This window comes from Pundamilia nyererei, unplaced genomic scaffold (genome assembly GCF_000239375.1).
Source record: "Pundamilia nyererei isolate P.nyererei 1_Seehausen unplaced genomic scaffold, PunNye1.0 scaffold00070, whole genome shotgun sequence".
Classification (NCBI taxonomy): Eukaryota; Metazoa; Chordata; class Actinopteri; order Cichliformes; family Cichlidae; genus Pundamilia; species Pundamilia nyererei.
Genome location: NW_005187471.1, coordinates 2,496,720 through 2,514,995, shown reverse-complemented (window position 1 = coordinate 2,514,995; position 18,276 = coordinate 2,496,720). Strand labels below are relative to the sequence as shown.

General features: G+C 39.5%; 2 protein-coding genes across 3 annotated transcripts; one reads left to right on the top strand and one right to left on the bottom strand.

Moving 5' to 3' along the window:
* Positions 1-595: 595 nt before the first annotated feature.
* LOC102195225 (monoacylglycerol lipase ABHD12) lies at positions 596-6,012 on the top strand. Of its 2 annotated transcripts, none has more exons than XM_005736718.1 (13): positions 596-654; positions 887-1,105; positions 2,432-2,534; positions 2,758-2,877; positions 3,065-3,095; positions 3,195-3,240; positions 3,946-4,075; positions 4,183-4,220; positions 4,404-4,483; positions 5,242-5,324; positions 5,422-5,500; positions 5,593-5,716; positions 5,840-6,012. In XM_005736718.1, exons 2-13 carry the CDS (start codon positions 1,003-1,005, stop codon positions 5,848-5,850), a joined length of 948 nt encoding a protein of 315 aa, XP_005736775.1. In that variant the 5' UTR covers positions 596-654; positions 887-1,002; the 3' UTR covers positions 5,851-6,012. The 2 variants fall into 2 exon arrangements, with proteins under 2 accessions (XP_005736775.1, XP_013767193.1); XM_013911739.1 differs by having other exon boundaries at positions 5,593-5,726.
* A 2-nt stretch (positions 6,013-6,014) lies between these two features.
* Positions 6,015-17,548, bottom strand: pygl (phosphorylase, glycogen, liver). The gene is made up of 20 exons (XM_005736715.1): positions 17,227-17,548; positions 16,687-16,788; positions 16,491-16,569; positions 16,027-16,130; positions 14,188-14,319; positions 13,774-13,885; positions 13,357-13,439; positions 13,116-13,253; positions 12,656-12,748; positions 12,267-12,413; positions 11,994-12,157; positions 11,180-11,294; positions 10,898-10,999; positions 9,558-9,705; positions 8,360-8,418; positions 8,135-8,276; positions 7,844-8,051; positions 7,632-7,766; positions 7,464-7,530; positions 6,015-6,604 (listed from the first exon to the last, which is right to left on the bottom strand). The coding sequence occupies exons 1-20, from the start codon at positions 17,467-17,469 to the stop codon at positions 6,416-6,418; spliced, it is 2,562 nt and encodes an 853-aa protein (XP_005736772.1). The 5' UTR covers positions 17,470-17,548; the 3' UTR covers positions 6,015-6,415.
* Between the last annotated feature and the right edge of the window lie 728 nt (positions 17,549-18,276).

Below are 18,276 nucleotides of genomic sequence, written 5' to 3'. Positions count from 1 at the left end.
CAATGTCCAGTATTTCAACTCACATAAACCCTGAAAGCATCAGCATCAGTTGCTAAACTCCTGAAAACAAAATTATTTTCATATGTATATCTACTTTTACCCTCAGCTTTCTTTCAGTCCAGGTGGAGGAGTGGATTTATTGCATTATCTAATACAATATTGCCTTCATCTTGGTTTAAAATTATTTTAAATATTCAGCTAACTGTGGAATAAAGATCCATAAACTTAAATGGTGTAGTTAACGAAACAAATGTGAAATTGTTTTAAATTTATAGTAGTTTTAATATGCTTAATGTTTGCACTAAAAGAAAACATCATCCCTTAAACACCTGTTGCATGAATTCTTTTACATTTTTAATTCATGAAATTATTTTTGAGCAATAAAATTTTTTAATGAAATAAAATAATCTTAGTGTTGACATTGAAAAGAAACATAATTTAAACATCTGCCATTTGCATTTTTAAATTTGCCTTTAATTTTTCTTCTGTTTTAAGAATTTTAATGATATATAGTTGTGTTAATATGTTTACACTGAAAGGAAACGTAATAACTTATGCGTCTAACGTGTAGATTTCAAAGAACTTATAATACCCACAGTTCCTTGCGGCCACTTATCAGCCGGGTTTGTTCCTGTTTCGTTGATTACATCGGCGGTAAGGGAGTTTGTGTCCCTAAATATTCTTTATGCATGTTTTCTTCTTCTGGTGTCCACAGGTAGGGAGTTTTTGCCTTCTTTGGAGAGCACTGCACTTTGATCGACTTTATTTCTACATGACTGACTTACTGCATGAAATATTAACCAATAGCAGAGCGGCAGAGGAGATGATTAGTCTGAGAAGAACGTTGACCTCTTTTCACTTTATTTCACAACACTCTTGCTGTCAGGACAAGATCCCTACCGGATTCAGTTCACTGGAAAGAGGGAAATTCGCATACCCTGATCTGGACAGCGGGCCAGATTGTGTTGCTCTGGAGTGGAAATAATTTCACCCGTGGCAGAAATGAAGAGACCCATTTCATTTCTGATAACTGTCTATGTCTCGGTGCCTGTCATTTTATACCTGTTCCCTTGGATACTGGGCCAAGTCATATTTGCTCACTTGTGTAAGTAATGTGTCTCGAGGCCTGGGTGTTTATTCAGAGTCAAGTTATTACATGTCGGATAGAGCAGATCTATCATTTAAATGACGTAATATATTTAAGTCACGTAATACTAAGGAGACCAAATCGCCATAGGCAGTGTTGAGTAATGTTTATGACAAATGTTCTCATGGGAAATACTAATGCTGAAACAAACACTGTTAACAAGTTAACAACCTGTTGATCAAGATTATGTTACCGAACATCATTGTCATTATCCTGTTAAGTTCATTATATTAATATTTAGATTTGTAAGGCATCATCAGTAGAAGATTTACCCATTTCATTTGATATGTTACTCTGCTGTCAAAAAGAATTCAATCAAGGAGTCCTCTGAGATTGGTGTGATACTTAAGGTGTTTTAAATATCAGAGTAAACACTTGAGATTTATTAGGAGTCTGGGTTCCTAGAACAACACAAAATGAGTTAATTGTTATACAACAAAATCACAATAATAGTATTTTGATATAATGATCATTTGTCTCACACTGGAAAAAACGTACCAAATGCTAGTGGCAATTGACTGCAACCACCACAATAACAAACGTTTTTAATTGTCTTTAAGATGCTATTAAAATTGGATTCAGACAACTTCTATTTGAATGGATTTACGTAGCTTGATAACAAAAGTTTGTTTGTCTTTACAATAATAATTAGTATTACAGGACAGCCTGGCCAATGACATGCCATCTTTCTGTAATTTTACACATTTATTTCTTACAATTTAATCCCAAAGAGTCTGATTTCTTTCATTTATCAGAGCACAATTTTTCTGTTATGCCGAAAAACTGAGGTGTGCTTTTTAAATTGCACGCTTTCCCCCCCTAATACCAGCGATTAAGTGTGTAGTTAAACTTTGTTTGACATCGTTGAGGTAGAAGAAGCTAGAAATGGGAAGAAGAGAGAGGGATGATGGAGAGAAAGCATAATAGGAGAAATCTATCAATCTATAAATTCTGTGGAACTGACAAAGCAACAGCACTGAGTTTTTACTATTATAACAGCCTGGTTCATAGTAGAAGAGTACAGGTGCTAGACAAATAAGACTGCTGTGCAGCTAAAATCCCATATCAGACAAGGACAGGGCAACTTTCCTCTCCCAAAAATCCAGCAACTGGTCTCCTTGGTTCCCAGATGTTCACTGTACTGTACAATTTGATATTTTACAGTTTAATGTAGTTTGATATCTCATGGCATACAGTACACTGCAGCATAATCTGATATAATCTAATAATTCACAACACGACATACAAAAACATGCTGACCTTGTGTGCTTTTGTTTCCTGTAGTGAGGTTTCCATTCTTTGTGGATCTCAGCAGACCTGAAGATGTCCTAAACCACACATGCAATTTCTACCTCAACACAGAGGAGGGCATCTCAGTCGGAGTGTGGTAGGTCATTTTTGGGATCCTGTTGTGTCCATTTATGTGAATCACTCGAAAATACCACGTGCATATTGAGTACAGTTGGCTCCAGACTGAATATAGCAACGGTGTAATCATTTAGCTGGACAAGAACCACTCAAAAGCTGCCTGCGTATCTTGAAATGTAAGTGGATTTGTTTGTATTGTTCACTCTTTCCCTTTTGTCCTTCTCCGGCTTTGTGTCTCATAGGCATACGCTCCCTGCCAGCCAATGGGAGAAATCCGCCATGAGAAGCCCTGAGTGGTACCGGGAGACTCTGGGAGACGGCACTCCTGTTATTATCTATCTCCACGGCAACATAGGGACCAGGTGGGATAAGAGCAGTAGGATAGAGTCCTTGAACTGATCCTAATGGAGTCTAGTGGGTATTACAGGACTGCTCAGGTCCCTGGTTTTATCCACAGGAACAAAGCGCACAGGGGTTTGTGGGTCAGAGTAAATGAGACTGAAAGCCACTTGATTACTTGTATTCATTGCTCTTATTTTGCTTCTGCAGGGCAATAAATCACAGAGTACAACTGGTGAAGGTAAAATTCATAATCTGAAGTATGTTTATTTTTTAAATTCTGGTAAAATGCTTTTGACTCTAAGCGTTAAGATGATATTCAGATGTTTTTCTTTTGTAGATCTTAAGTGCTGCGGGGTACCATGTCTTATCTTTAGACTACAGAGGTAAGATGATTGTTGCTCATTAAGGGATCATTTTTCTGCTACACACAAACCAGATCTTCTGTTTGTTGTCCTGGAGGTTTGGAGCTATATATAAAAGCTCAGAATAAACACTTATAAAATATATTTCTTTCCTCTGTCAGTAATAACTGCATATATATCTGGACATAATAAAGAATTCACCCGGTCCTTAGCAGTCTTTAAATCATTTAAATACAACACATGACATATTAAACAGACAGATGGCCTTGTGACTGACTGTAGAATTCTTTGGTTTGCAGAGTAGTTCATGCTTGACTTGCTGCAAAACGGGCCCGAATCCTCAGCCCTCCACCACTATGCTGTGCATTATGGCGAAACATCTCTTTGGGCTCATCTGTCCAAAGGACATTGTTCCATGAGCCTTGTCATTTGTTCTGATGCAACTTTGCAAAGTTTTATTTATGGAGAGAAGAGACTTTCTCCTGACAATCCTTTCAAACAAGCCATAATTTTTCACTCTTTTTCTAATCGTACTGTCATGAACTTTAACTTTCCAACTTGAGGCCTTTAGAGTCTGATATGTGTTGCGGGTTTTTTGCAGTTTTTATGAGAAGTGCATGGTCTGACCTTTAGAAAATATATAACAAAGGAGAATCTGTTTAAAAAAGTCATCTTAAGTCTGTCACTGTCAGTGAGTATACTGCATAATCAATATATTTTAACAAGGTTTTGGAGATTCTACTGGGGACCCCAGTGAAGCTGGATTGACCAATGACGCCCTCTACCTGTACCACTGGGTAAAGAAACACATCAGGGGGAGTCTCGTCTGTCTGTGGGGACACTCGCTTGGCTCCGGGTCAGTTTCTCATGTCACGTCAGCCATGTCCACCACTCATGATGCAAAGCTAGATGAAAGCTTTAGTAAGAAAGGAGTTTAAAACATAATTGTTTTTTTTTTTGTAGGGTGGCAACCAATGCAGCAGTGAAAATACAGGAGCAAGGTAGATATTTAAGCTTACTTTAAATGTACCATGGGAAATATGACTTTTAATCACTGAACAATGCAGCATGATGTTTCATTAGCAAGAAAACAGATTATTCAAGTCTATAAATGTAGTTTTTAAACTCCAATCATTCATTTTATTTTCTGTTTTAATCAACTGCACTTCAATCTATTCAATCAGAGTCTGCTGTTGATGCTTTGATCCTTGAAGCTCCATACACGAGCATCGGAGAAGTCGTAGTCAACCATTGGTTCATGAAGGTGTGGACAGTCATTGCACATTTGTTTAACTGCAGCTTGCAGCCCTGTGTTTTGCTCATGTTTTTAGCAAAACACAGCTCTGTTCACTTTTGTCTTGTTCAGAAAAAAAATTTTCATTCCTTAATGAAGTGATTGCTAAGAGATTAATCACTTCGTCATCTGTTTGTGTGATTTAAAAAAAAAAAAAACAAAACAAAACAAAAAAATAAATCACTGGTTATTTTTAAATGAGCCACTCCAGAATAGTGAGTTACAAAAGACAAGACTATAGATTCACCACAGCTTTTGGTTTTTCTCAAGCCCAGTTGATTCCCTGTTTAATCTATACCAATAAAGCAACAGTTATATAAGAAAAATTGTATTGTTAAATCCCCTCAATTGCAACAACAATTGTGAAAGTTAGCTGCTCTAAACTGAGTCTAGCTTTGTTGGCATTTTCTTCCTGTTTATAAAAGAGGTTTTCCTCACCAGCATCGCCAAATATTTCCTTACAGTGGATCACTGGGATTCTCTAACGTTGGATCTTTATCATAAAGTATGAAGTGCTTTGACGTGACTGATGCTGCAAAGAGGGATTATATAAATACAATTCAACTAATACAGTGTAATTTTGTGTATGAATTGCTAATATTTACTCCACCTCCACACATTTATAAAGTAGACTGGAGTCTCTCACAGAACCTTCTGTTCTGCCAGTGTTTTGGTATGCCGCTACAGTGCACAGGATATTGCAGCATATTTTCCATCTTTTTTTCCAGATGTACAGGTTCCTTCCAGGATTTGAGAGCTTCCTGTGGAACATAATGAAAATGACCAACATAGTATTTGCTAATGATAAAAAGTAAGTGTGGCATATTTTACTCCGAAAGAAATGCAAAGAAGTGTTCTGCATTTCCACATTAGATCTCTCTCACGTTTTTACTCCAACATCTTTGCAGCTTGAAGTCCCTGATCAGTCCACTTCTTATTCTGCATTCAGAGGATGATAATGTTGTTCCTTATCACATGGGCCTGGAGGTACAGCTGGTACTCTTCCTCTCCATTTGGACAATTTCCTCTAGTGGACTTTGCTGCTTTTTTGCTGAATACTCTGTATTTGTTGTCTCCAGCTGTACGAGATATCACTCCAGACTCGGAGGAAATTAAACACCGATGCACACGTCGAAATGATCTCCTACAGTGCAAGTCTTGGATTCTCCCACAGCAGCATCTACTTGGATCCCAATTTATCAGGTGTGGTTAGGTAAGGCAATATCTAAAATTGATTAATTGCTTTTCCATTGAAGGCGGTCTATTATGTTCATTTTTAGGTCCCCTTAACCCCTAAAATGAAAGCTTTTTCTGTTTTGGTTGCAGGAAATTTCTAGAAAACCTGAGACACTAGAGTGGCGGTCCCTCCTCCGGGCTCACAGTTCCTCGTGGTCCTCATTGCTTTGTAGGTTTTGTGAAAAAAGTCCAACACACTGGCCAACTTCTTGCACAAAAGCTTCCATATCTTACAAAGATGTCAATAAAAGCACAGTACTGTATGTCGTTACATTCTGTTTTTATTTCAACACTGAGAGGAACACATGTTGATCAGAAATGTAAGTTTGCATACTTAACTAAGTTACAAATGCCTTTAAATCCTTGAAATTGTTCTGAGTTTCTACAGAAATGTAACAAATGTGAGAACAGTCAGCTGACTGTGATCCTACTGGATTCCTGAAACCTCCACCCACCCCCATAATGTTAAATATGAGCAAGTTATTTGGAAATACTGAAGCTTGCTCAGCACAGTGACTCGCAGTTTAAGCCTACTACATGCATTGTGCTAAAGAAGTATAACAGTGCTTTGACAGCAAAGAAGTCCTCAAAACAGTTCAGTGATATGCAAATTGAAGGCTTAAACCAAACCGGAACGGTTAACATGCTGTAAACAAAAAGGCAGCCTCACAGTTTCTTAAGAGCTTTGACAGTTTCTTCGATGGCTTCCCTGGGCTCGCTTGGTGGCGGGATTTTGAGGTTGGTCGGCTCCACGCCCCACACCTCTGTGGCGTACTCTTTGATGGTTCTGTCGCTGGAGAACTTTCCCGTTGCAGCGATGTTCTTGATCACCATCTTCGTCCACTCCACTGGATTCTTTTAGAGAAAAATAAAAATATAATTTATCATTTTAGGTTTTATATTTAGTCTTCTAAAAAAGTGTGTTGGTAGCAAATACTTAATTTTTTTGAATGAGTGTGCAAGTGCATACATCATGGTGAGAGTCACACTAGCCAGTTAATTTTGCAGGTTTGTGTATGCATCTGTAAAGTCCTTTAAAACGCCATTATTTTTCATTAACCAGCAGGGGGCTTTCTCAGTTTCCAAAAGAAGTCCAACTGTTTTTTGACCTCAGTCAACATATTTTAGTGAGTTTTTGGACTCAGTTGCTAGTGTCAGGTGTTATTTAATACAGCATGATATTAATTTGGTAAATGATGGCCCACTTTAGAATTAAAGATAATTGAGAAAGCAGGATATGGTTTTGGGCGTGGCAACCCTGTGGTTGATAAACTGGTACTGTATGAGTGTGAGAACCCTCAGTTTCTTCAAAACAATGTCTGTTGCTAAGTGCCCATCTTTTATATGCCAAACACTGCACATCTGTCTGAACAGATTTGTTAATACCTGTGCAACCCTGTGATTAAGGGTTTAAAAGCTACTCATGCTTTGGTTTAATCAGCAAAAGTCAGCTGGTGTGCTCCAAGTCCATGCAAGATGTTCTAAAGTTTTTGTATTTGTAAACAGCGAGAACTTCTTCCTGTGGGAAATGGTTAGAAATGGTGCAAAATAACAGTGTAGAGAAGTACAACTGTAATTAGAGCCGCATGTGCTACATTAAAGAATTTGATACTGTACAGATGCTAAATGGGGAAATGTAAAGCAGCTTTTTTATGAGAAACAAAAGGAGCAGACCAATGAAAACTTTGCAAAGGTGTTGCAAAGCGAATGTCACCTTGTAGAGCTTGCTGACTTTCTCTTGGCATTTCACGTAGGCTTCAAAGTCTGCGAAAACTTTGAAACTGAAAACAAACAGACAAACGAACCCAACAACCGTCAGATTTTTATAACATTTAATTGCTAAAGACAGGATCAGCTGATCATGTAACTTGAAATTACTCACCGGTCATATTTGAAAAGCATCTCGGTGAGGTCTTTGAACAGCTCTGGATTTTTGGGGCTAAAGAATCCACTTGTGATCTGATCCATCACTTGCTTCAGCTCAGGAATCTTTTTGTAGTATGCCATGGCGTCATATCTAACAAAGAACAAGTAAGAAAGTTGGGTTTTCGCAGCATTAAGTTACAGATCAAAGTCTGTGAGAGACTTCCTTACCCCTTTTTGTCCATTTCAGCTACATCCTCTACCCTCATGCCAAAAATGAAAAGGTTCTCCTCTCCGGCCTCCTCGGCCATCTCCACGTTGGCTCCATCCATGGTGCCGATGGTCAGGGCTCCATTCAGCATGAACTTCATGTTGCCTGTTCCTGAAGCCTCTGTGCCTGCAGTGGAGATCTGCTCTGACAAATCCGTAGCAGGAATCACTGAAGAAGAGCACATGAAAATTTAATTACTTGCAAAACATCTTTCTCACTTTATCTGAGTGGCATTTTAAAGCGAATGGTACCTTTCTCTGCAAGAGACACTCTGTAGTTCTCAAGAAAGATGACCTTCAGCTTGTTGCCCACCACAGGGTCATTGTTCACCACATCAGCGACTGAGGTGATCAGCTTGATGATCATCTTTGCCATGTGATACCCTGGTGCAGCCTGCAGAGCATCACACAATCACAATCATTACCCTTCTTTGTCTGTTCATCGCACCAGAGTGTTTGATTTGGCTGAATTGCTACCTTTCCACCGATGATCACAGTTCGTGGTATAAAAGGTGCGGTAGGGTTCATTTTGATGCCTATGAAGCAAAATAAAAAAAATAAAATAAAGAAACTCTATATTAGTGATTTAAACAATAACCATCTGGACTCTATTCATTTTCAGAAAGTTACTGATTTAGTCAAAATTAATGAATTAAAAACCTGCTCACACATTTAAGGCATGGAGCAAAGCACACAAAAATCAGCATTTTACGCACTCATACAGTCATTTTAAGTAATTTTCAGTGTTTCAAATTTTGGGGATTTGCATTTTTACTTCTTGTTTTACAGATCCATCATTTTCCTGCTGATTTGTTTCTGAAATTTGAAAAGAAAAACATTTGGGAAATATTTTTTGCTTTCTTTTGAGAATTTGATGAGAAAAAAAAATGCTACCAGTCAATTTCTTTTAGCATACAGATCAGAAACAGCTTAAAAAAAACAAAAAAAAACCCCACACACAAAACAAAACAACGGCCTAACAGTGCAGATCTGCTAGGCTGCTGCATGCTCCAGCTGTACATACAGTTCTCAAACTGAGGGGAGCAGTGAGCCACTGCAGGTGAACAAACATGAAAAATATAGATTGAAAGAATTAGTTATGCAGGGAACAACAAGTGCCTCATTAACCCCTTAGCAGTCGGACGTACCGCCCACGGGACATTGGATGGTTTAGGGGACTAATTGGACTGCTAAGGGGTTAAAATTCAGCTCTGATGCTTTTCATTGCCAAAAAACCGACACACGGTCAGCAGAAAACTTGAGAACTCCTGAGCTGAGCACATCTACATAAAGCCAAAATGTAATCTTATGCAACTCATTGGTGTGAAGCTCCTGGATTGCCACATTGCATGACATATATGGCATGTGTGTGCAGAACATTTCCAAAAAAGGAAAGGACTTTAAGTGCATGTATATTCAGCATCATGTTGCACAGAATAAAAGTGTTGATGAAACTGCTGCTGTCCTGTTTATTACAACCTCAGGGCTGCATGGAAAATTCCCACAGCTGAGTCAGACAGCCACATTCTTCATGTTTGCTTTAACATGCACAGCTGGGTAGGCAGTCTGCCACATCGGGACATGTCAGATTGTGTCATGTAAATTATCACTCAGAAAATCAGCCATTATTAAAGCTTTTGGCACTGAGCAATCAAACTGCACGTGCTGCACGTACGGTTGTACATAGTGATGATGTGCAGGCAGTTAAGGAGCTGGCGCTTGTATTCGTGGATCCTCTTCACGTGGACGTCAAACATGGAGGCTGGGTTGATTTTCACTGGGTACTCCTTCTCCAGGTACTGGGCAAATTTCACCTTGTTGTCCTGTGACAAAAGGAAAAGAAAAATACATACCAAGTATGTGACTTGGCAGGAAGATGCTGAGGTGAAATTGCTAAATAACTGACGAGTGCCGCCTGGACACGTACCAGGTTTGAAAACCACAAACTGCAATCATGCACAACACAATCAGATCGTTTGAGCCTGCAATGATGTGCACAGGCATTTAAAAATGATATGTAATTTTCCAGCGAAGATCAAATTTTTAGTTTCATGGTGCAGCAGAACAAACACTACCATGCAATCATAAGCTACATAAGTGTAAGGGCTAATATTTAGAATCAATTCATGTAAGTGGAGATCATTTATCTGCATTTCAGGAGCGGAACCACACCTGATACCCTCCCTTTCCGGTCCTATGTCTATCTATGGCTCACATGGGTATCTGCCTACCCTGGGAGCTTCTGCCAGTCTGCTCTGAGGCCTTCCCCAAACTGCATCATCAATTTACGATGGCCCATCTGCCATTGTCTAATCTAAAAGGAGGATGTGGTCTCAGCTAGTGAAACTTATTTTAAAGAAAGAAAAAAAGTATCAGAAGAAACCAGTAAATGCTATATGCAGTTCTGAGGCATTCTTGAATCCAGTGCCATTACCTCATTTTCTGTCTGGATAGTGGTGCAAGGAGTATTTACTAAAAGACTGCAGAACAATGCTACGACTGGTATTAACAGATATGATTTCAGTACAAACAATAGTGATGCAACAGTGTGCAAACCAGAACCAGTCCAGTGGCAGATGGTTGTGAAATCACTGAGCAAAAAAGATTTTACAGCACAACTCCTGCTTTACTGCAAGGGACAGACAGAAAAAAAAAAGTGATTTTTAAATATTCCACAACTATTCTTTTATTTCTGTAAAGTAAAATGAATCAATTATGTCTGCCAGATGAATGAAGCTCAATATAGTCTTTCAAGTGTTTGAGCATTAGAGCGTTTTTGACTGCTCCCTTATTTCCTGATGCCCTTGCCATTTATCCAGGCTTATTACCATTGCTGGGACTTCACAAACTCGTGTCCTCCCAGTTTCAAATCGGGGATCATGTAAGACACTACATCTGGAAGCCACTCCCAATGAAGCTGAAGTATAAATGCCCACTTTTTAAAATTTTACTCTTAAAAGCACAGTAATTGAATAAATCTACTCAGGTACTTTGCAGCGACACCTTCCACGTTACCTGTTTCACTTTAGAGACATCGCGGATGAAGGTACCATCATTAACAAGGTCATTCAGCTTCTGCAGCTCATCGAGGTCCCTCACATAATCCTCCCCGATGGCCTGAAAGACACTTAAGGTCAGGCTAAAATATGCAAACACACATCGACAGTTTACACTTCAGCAGACTGTTTGTAAAATAGCAAGTAAATGCACTGCCAAGAACACAGCCGCTTGATACATCTCTAAAGATTTAGGGGTCTTAAGCTGTCTCTTGGCATCATTACTGCAGCTGAAACAGACCTCGGCTATAAGCTCCGCCAGTCCAGGGTTACAGAGGAGCAGCCAGCGTCTGGGAGTGATGCCATTGGTTTTGTTCTGAAACTTGTTTGGTTCTAGTTCACTGAAATTACGAAACCTAAAGGAGGAAAGAGAGAAATGTTCAGAAGGATAGCTGTTATACTAAAGCTTTTAAAACCAGCAGCAGTACTACAGCATTTGTAATGGTCTCCTTAACACATAGCATTCATATACAGAAAAAAATGAATAATTATCATCTCCTGCTGAATTTGTAAGTTTGCTCACTACTTATTTCACTCAGGGACATGCAAATCAGTTGATAACTTTCATGTTTTGTTCTGGATCGTTAGGTGATATTTTGTCTCTCTCCATTAAAACGAAACTACCCTAAAAATTTATGTTGTGTTTGCGTGTTTGGAAGCGAGCAAACATAAGCGTTACCCATTTAGCTTTGGTTTTAGGAAAAAAAAAAAAAAATTGGACAGTACACATCAACAAGCAGCCACCTGAAAATGTCCTTCAGCATTACAGTACCACACAGGTATTGAGGGGTTTGGCCTTTAGGAGAGTTTCAACATGCAGTTGATGTAATGGTGAATAAAAGAGGTAAAGATTCAGTCCTGTTGTAACATATGAAGCCATGCTCATTTAGCAACAAGTGGTGCAAACTTTCTCTTTTAAAAGCATCTGTTATAATGACATTTAAAGATTTCCTTTTTTTTTTTTTACTGAATTTAATGGCAGCTGCAGCGCTCGTTTGGTCTTTAGTCTGATATTCGATTGACTTTTTTACTGCATCCAGCAGCAGAGGGCTTACACTTGGGTCTTGATGATGTTGGAGTGTATCTCAGCGACTCCGTTGACTGCGTGCGATCCCACGATGCACAGGTGCGCCATGTTCACCCTCTTGCCTCCGTCCTCTTCAATCAGAGACATTTTCCTCAGCTTGTCCATGTCGTTTGGATAGAGAGCTACAATATTCTGCAGAAAGAGAATAGATGGTGACATGTCCATCCCATGAATCATCAATGCAGTTTGTCATTATGGACACTCTTAATGCAAAACTAAAGAAAAAGTCCAGTATACGTACATCAAGGTGGGCCTGATTGATCTGGTAGATGATTTGCAGGTGTCTGGGTAGGAGTTTTTCCATCAGCTGCACAGGCCAGCGCTCCAGAGCCTCGGGGAGAACTGTGTGGTTAGTGTAGGCAAATGTTCGCGTTGTGAGGTCCCAGGCCTGAAAATAAAGAGAAAGTTTATTCTTTTGCAGTCATTTACACACATTCTTGATTTCATCTCTTCTCCCAGTTCATTAAAAGCCTCCAACCTCCTGCATTTTACTTCTTAACATGGCAGTCAACTTTTTCTGCTTTGCCTATGCAATACTGAAGCATCTGTTTCTTGTGCTACCTTACTTGCCCATAGTTGTTCATGATTTCCTAATTAAAGCTTGTTTTAAGTCGGTCAATTTCTACTAACCGTGTCCCAGTCGATTTTCTCAATGTCCAGAAAGATTCTCATCAGTTCGGGGATGGCCATGGCTGGATGGGTGTCATTTAGCTGGATGGCTACCTAGAAAACACGGCATCCTGTAATTAGATGTTGGTTTCCTTCCCGTTGACCTCCTAAAACACTACAGGTCGTGCATACATTTAATATGCATGGTGAATATCTTTCTCTCATCTTTCTAGTAGATCACTGTTCTGCTTTAATCTTCTATGAATAAGGAACTTTATTGTGCAAGTGAAGAAGTATCTTGGAGAAAAACTGGCTTGTGCTGCCACACAGGTTTGTTTGGAAACAGCAAAAAACTGCTCCTTGCTACAACAGGATGGTCAAAGTTACAAAATACAATGAAGTAATGAACTGCAAATGCACTGAAACAAATGCTACCATTTTGCCTTTATTATTATAAATATTAGAAAACTCAGAGTGTTACTTTGTCTGGGAAGCTCTTGAATGATGTGCGACCGGGTACGCCTTTCTTAGTGGTCTTGAAGCGACGGATGATGTCTTGGAGTGTGGCTGCCACGACAAAGTATTCCTGCTTCAGACGAAGTTCTTTTCCTTCAAAAAACTGTAACAACAAGTGTTATAAGTGGTGGAAAAGAAAAGAAATATGTGACTTGCACTTAATGCAAAAGAGTGACGATATTGAAATTGACTGCCTATAAACTTACATTGTCATTTGGGTAAAGTACACGGGAGATGTTCTCCGCCAGGTTTCTGTCCAGAACGGCTTGGATGTAATCTCCCACATTAACTACAGACAAATATTACAAATTCAATGCTTTAAATTTAAAGTAAAAGAACAAAAATGTACAGGAGGGGGGGGGAGGATATCCAGCGTTTGAGGGATTTGGCATTGCATAAATCTTGTTGCATGTTTCCGTTTTGCAGCAGTTGTGCAAAATTTGCCAGTTGAATACTAAAAAAAGGAAACATGACTTTAAGCAACTATGCATTTGTTAAGTGTAATTTCCGAGTTTGTTCTTGCAATGACAAAAAGTAGTTGGAGCCTCACACCACTGTTGGCAAAATATTCAAGCAGCCTCACACAGAGAAATTTAAATGGACAGTGAAAATTCATGACCTACAGTCTTTCAAGTTAAAATCATTGGGAGCGCGGGCAGACCACAGCCTCATGGTGTTCACAGTGTTGTTCATATAGCCAGGGATGGGTGTGTCATAAGGCATTGCGAGAACCACCTGCAAGTTAAAACACACAAAAACCCCAAAACACATTTATAGAATACTGTGATGTACTCTCCCTTTTTCCCAACTGCCCCAATAACCAAAAACACACCATAAATTAACATTTTTTATGCCTTCTTAACAATATTCTTATAGTAGGATACTATGTTGAAGAGCTGGTGTGCATACATTTATGGATGTTTGTCTGTTTTGCTGATTCTCATCAGCTGTAACTAATAAAGACTTCCATATTCACGCATTGCTGAAATAACCTATAAAACCTATTTCTTACTTCATCAATATTTCAGTATCAGTACCTGAGTGTCAACCCATTTTGGGCCAGCTCTCGTTTCCTCCACTCGTCCATAGAAGTGCACGGGCAGCATGTACTCGGGGCGAGCCTTCTCCCAGGGGTTTCCATGTCTCAGCCAGTCATCTGCCTCCTCCACCTACAGTAGGTCACAAGTTAGAGCTCCAGGATAAGAGTCACTGAACGAGACACAAAAACTCCACTTAGAGCACGAGGTCCAATCAGGGCCCTATTCCAAGTGGCATGTTCAACAAACCAAGTTAAATAATTAACTCTGAATCGATCAACTCAGACTGGAGTTGAGAATTAGTTCAATCAGCTCCGAGTATATTGACCTTGAGTAAAGCATCTGCATGAGTAGACAAAAGAAAATCATCACGATTCACCGTGGCAACAGATAAATAAAGAGCAGAAGCTCTATTTTAATAATAATAATAAAAAAAGAACATGTCTCGGTGCTGATTATGATATTTTACTATAAAAGACAGGAGAGAACAAAGGAGGTATGTTAGTTTGCTTGGTGACAGTGGGATGGACCTGCCCTCAAGTCAGTTTTTCATTAAACAAAAGCTGTTTTGCAGAAGTTAAATATGTCAGGAATATAGGTCATCTTGGGACAAACATGCTGCAATAAATGCTGGGACAGAATAAATAAATAATAACATAAAGGAAACATAAATGGTTTAGGACAGGATGAGCTGAGAAAGAGTTAGAATAGATCTAAGTAGATCTTTTTTGGATCTATCCTGCTGTGAAAGTGGGCTCTGACCTGGACATGGGTGGCTGATCTGTTATGTGGAGTCACTGCAATCTGACCCACTGAGACTGAATCGGGTGATTTTGAGTGAAATATACAAACTTTTACAAAAGTAATCAGATTACAAGCAGACTGTCTGCAGGCTACTTTTTGAAAATTCACTCAGTTCAGCCTCATCTTTACTCCAAACAGTGTGGCAGACTTTGTACAGAGAAGTTATTTAAACAGTGATTGCTACAGTGTTGTAGAGTAAATGTTTCCAGTGGGGACCACACATGCAGTCTGACAGCTGCATTAGTGTCCACAGAGTCACAGGGTTACAAAGAGGTAGGCTACAGAGCATGGAACATAATCACCGCCTATGTTCTCATACATTGATGAGTGAACGATTATGAAAGTGTTCATCTTAAACATAATAAAATAGTGACCTACTATCCAACTGGGATCTTTGATAGCAACTTTATGAATGAGGAAATTAAACTGAGCGTCATTCAGCTGGCTCGTGCGCTGCAGGAGGGGAGGAGTCAGAGTTTGGTGAAGAAAACCGTCCAGTGATCAGGTGAAGTTTACAGAGTCCGTTACCCCCGTGATTGACTCACAGTTGACGTGAACTCATCTCAGGGTTCACAAACTTGGAGTTGCTGGCTACAGCAGCTTCCTCGAGTAGATTTTGAATTTACGCTGTTCACCAGCAACAGGGATTGATGCATGCAGGTTCAGTCACACTGTGCAGGTTTATAGGTTGCTGTTCAGAAGTCCATGTTTACACTGAGAGTTTGAACTTCAAATAAGCAGCAAAAAAAAAATAAAAATCCAAAGGGCAGAAGCCTTTTTCTTTATCACAAGATACACAATGTTTTGTTCCTATACAATCAACCAACCAGCTTCTTGCATCACTCGAGCAGTGCTAAACACAGGTTTTTATTAATGATTAGCTTTATGAGTATTCTGACCTAATAATTTCTACTTTGGCCCAAATCAGCCTTGAGTTCTAGAAAAGTGAGTTTAATCAGTTTCATTGTAGTTTAACTGCAAGAGTCCACAAAAAAGGGTAATTAATGTAAAGCTTTGAAAATAAGATGCAGGTACCTGCCAGCCATCTCTTATCTTCTGGTTAAAGATCCCATATTCATATCGAATGCCATAACCGTACGCTGCAAGTCCCAAGGTGGCCATTGAATCCAGGAAACATGCTGTGTGCAGAAGAATTAGACATGAAATCAGAAACATAAAACCCCTGTAGTGAAATTAGAATTGAATTCATTTTAATGGCTGGAAGTTGATGGAATAGGCACGCAGAGATATTTGATAGAGGAATGCCAAAATAACCTGGAAATAGCAATGACATATTGCTGTAGTGGAGATAAGGAGATAAGGAGTTCGCCTGCAAAAAGACTCATCTTTAACCCTTTTGCAGAGTTGCAGCATACTGAATTTTATTCTCTGTTTTCCAGCTTTTCCTGTTAGTTAGGACTCCCAGAGGAGAGGCTGGGCAGTGAAAACCTTTTCCTCCCTTTCTCCCAGCCTCCTTTTAAACACTTGCATTATTTTACCTGCCAGTCGGCCCAGACCTCCATTCCCCAGCCCTGCATCCTCCTCCATCTCCTCCAGCTCTTCCATGTCCAGGCCAAGCTACAGCAAAGCATTAAAAGACAAAACAAAAACCGGAAAAAAAAATCAGCAGTGTCATTATGTGCGGTCAGTTTGTGCGGCTGTGGATGCTGCAGAAATTGCTGCAATAAACCAGACCTGATAGATGGCTTCATCGCAGGCGTTCTGTAGCCCGAGGTTGATCATTGTGTTTTGGAGTGTTCTGCCCATGTAGAACTCCAGAGACAGATAGTACACTCGCTGGTTATGTGAAAGAAACAGAAACACTAAATATTTGCACCTGCTACATCATCAGTCTTCAACTACCCCAAAACACTGATAAAGTCTTTGTGGCTTTTGTTGCAGTTTCAGAAATGAAGCAGTAAGTGCAACAGACGGCTATTTTTTCTGCATAAAAAAAAAAAAAGAACAGTGGCTCATTCTAATAAGGAAAGTTTTATGCAGCGTTTAAGTACCTCCCATAAAAAGGGAAACACTAAAGCGCATAAAGTTGTGGGTTTTTTTTTTTTGTTCTCTCGTTTTAAATTTCAGGAAATGCATTCTCTGAGAAAACAGTCTACATGTAAAGATATTTTTAATCTGCCAGTTTGACACTCTGCAGAATAGGTTGGCTGCACTACAGCTGTGTGCGCGTTTGTGGTGGAGTTTAACTTTGACACTAAAACTTCTTGCTGTTACCTTTGGGTCCACCTCATAATAAAACTGCTGTGTTCTGATCCATCTCCCCACCAGGTGATCTCTCACGGTGTGGGCCAGGGCAAAGTAATAATCCCTTGGTGTTGCAATGTTTCTGTCTTTCACCAAAGTGAAGTGCAGGTGTCGATTAAAGCCCTTTTTCAGCTCTGCCACGTTCTCCACTCCCACGATCCCCCTGATACTGATCTGCTTGCGCTTCTCCTGGTCGGTGAGAGGTGTCGCCATGGTGGGTGCGCAGTGTCGGGGCTGGGAAACCGTGCCTGTCCTGGACTGAAAGTGAAGTTAAATGGGAAGAGAGTTGCCGTTTTCATGCACTAGTCTCCTCCTCATGCTGGTTGTTATTGGTGAGTGCAGGGGGAGGGTGGTGCCTCTGCTGACCTGAAAACGGCAGGAAGCAGAAACACCACAGATAAAGAATGAATGGCTCTTTATCTGCAGGGTTTTTTTTGTTTGTTTTGTTTTTGGTATGATTTGGTGTTATATAAAGGTGAGGAAGTGCTGACTGCCCTGAGTGATTTTATATGTAACGTAACAACGCATGCAAATATGTATACATGCATATAATAAATATATAAAATATTTTTTAAATATAATATAGAATTTTTTGCACGCTGTCATTTTGGGTAGCTTCCAAACTCTGTCTGGCCCCCCCAGTAGGTCCCTAGAGACACACCAGGGGACAAACTAATGATTTTATCCGAATCGAAAACTTAACTTTTTTATTCTTCAGATAATTACTGAGGAGTTAGAAAATCGCTAATTTGCTGTTCTGCGCACCTCATTATTGGAGTCAAATATAAAACTGAATTCTGAGCCACCAAGTGGCTAAAGGGGGTAATGCAACAGCTAAAACTTGGGGCTCTTCTGATACTTGTAAGAGAATTTGCAAACCGCTTTCCATTATTTATGTATGTATCCATATATTGTTATCTGAACAGGATTTAACAACAACCATTAACTATTATGATTTGTTCATAGCTCAGGCGCAGGAACTATAGTGTGCATCTCTTGAATTGTTTTCAATGTAATTTT

Excerpts from the sequence above, each read along its gene's own strand:
- LOC102195225 (XM_013911739.1), top strand. The coding sequence starts at position 1,003 with ATGAAGAGACCCATTTCATTTCTGATAACTGTCTATGTCTCGGTGCCT. Across the intron at positions 3,241-3,945 it reads CTTATCTTTAGACTACAGAG|GTTTTGGAGATTCTACTGGG; the intron begins GTAAGATGATTG and ends TATTTTAACAAG. Across the intron at positions 4,484-5,241 it reads TCAACCATTGGTTCATGAAG|ATGTACAGGTTCCTTCCAGG; the intron begins GTGTGGACAGTC and ends CTTTTTTTCCAG.
- pygl (XM_005736715.1), bottom strand. The coding sequence starts at position 17,469 with ATGGCGACACCTCTCACCGACCAGGAGAAGCGCAAGCAGATCAGTATC. Across the intron at positions 12,158-12,266 it reads TCAATCAGGCCCACCTTGAT|AATATTGTAGCTCTCTATCC; the intron begins GTACGTATACTG and ends CTCTTTCTGCAG. Across the intron at positions 8,052-8,134 it reads AGTGTCTCTTGCAGAGAAAG|TGATTCCTGCTACGGATTTG; the intron begins GTACCATTCGCT and ends GCTCTTCTTCAG.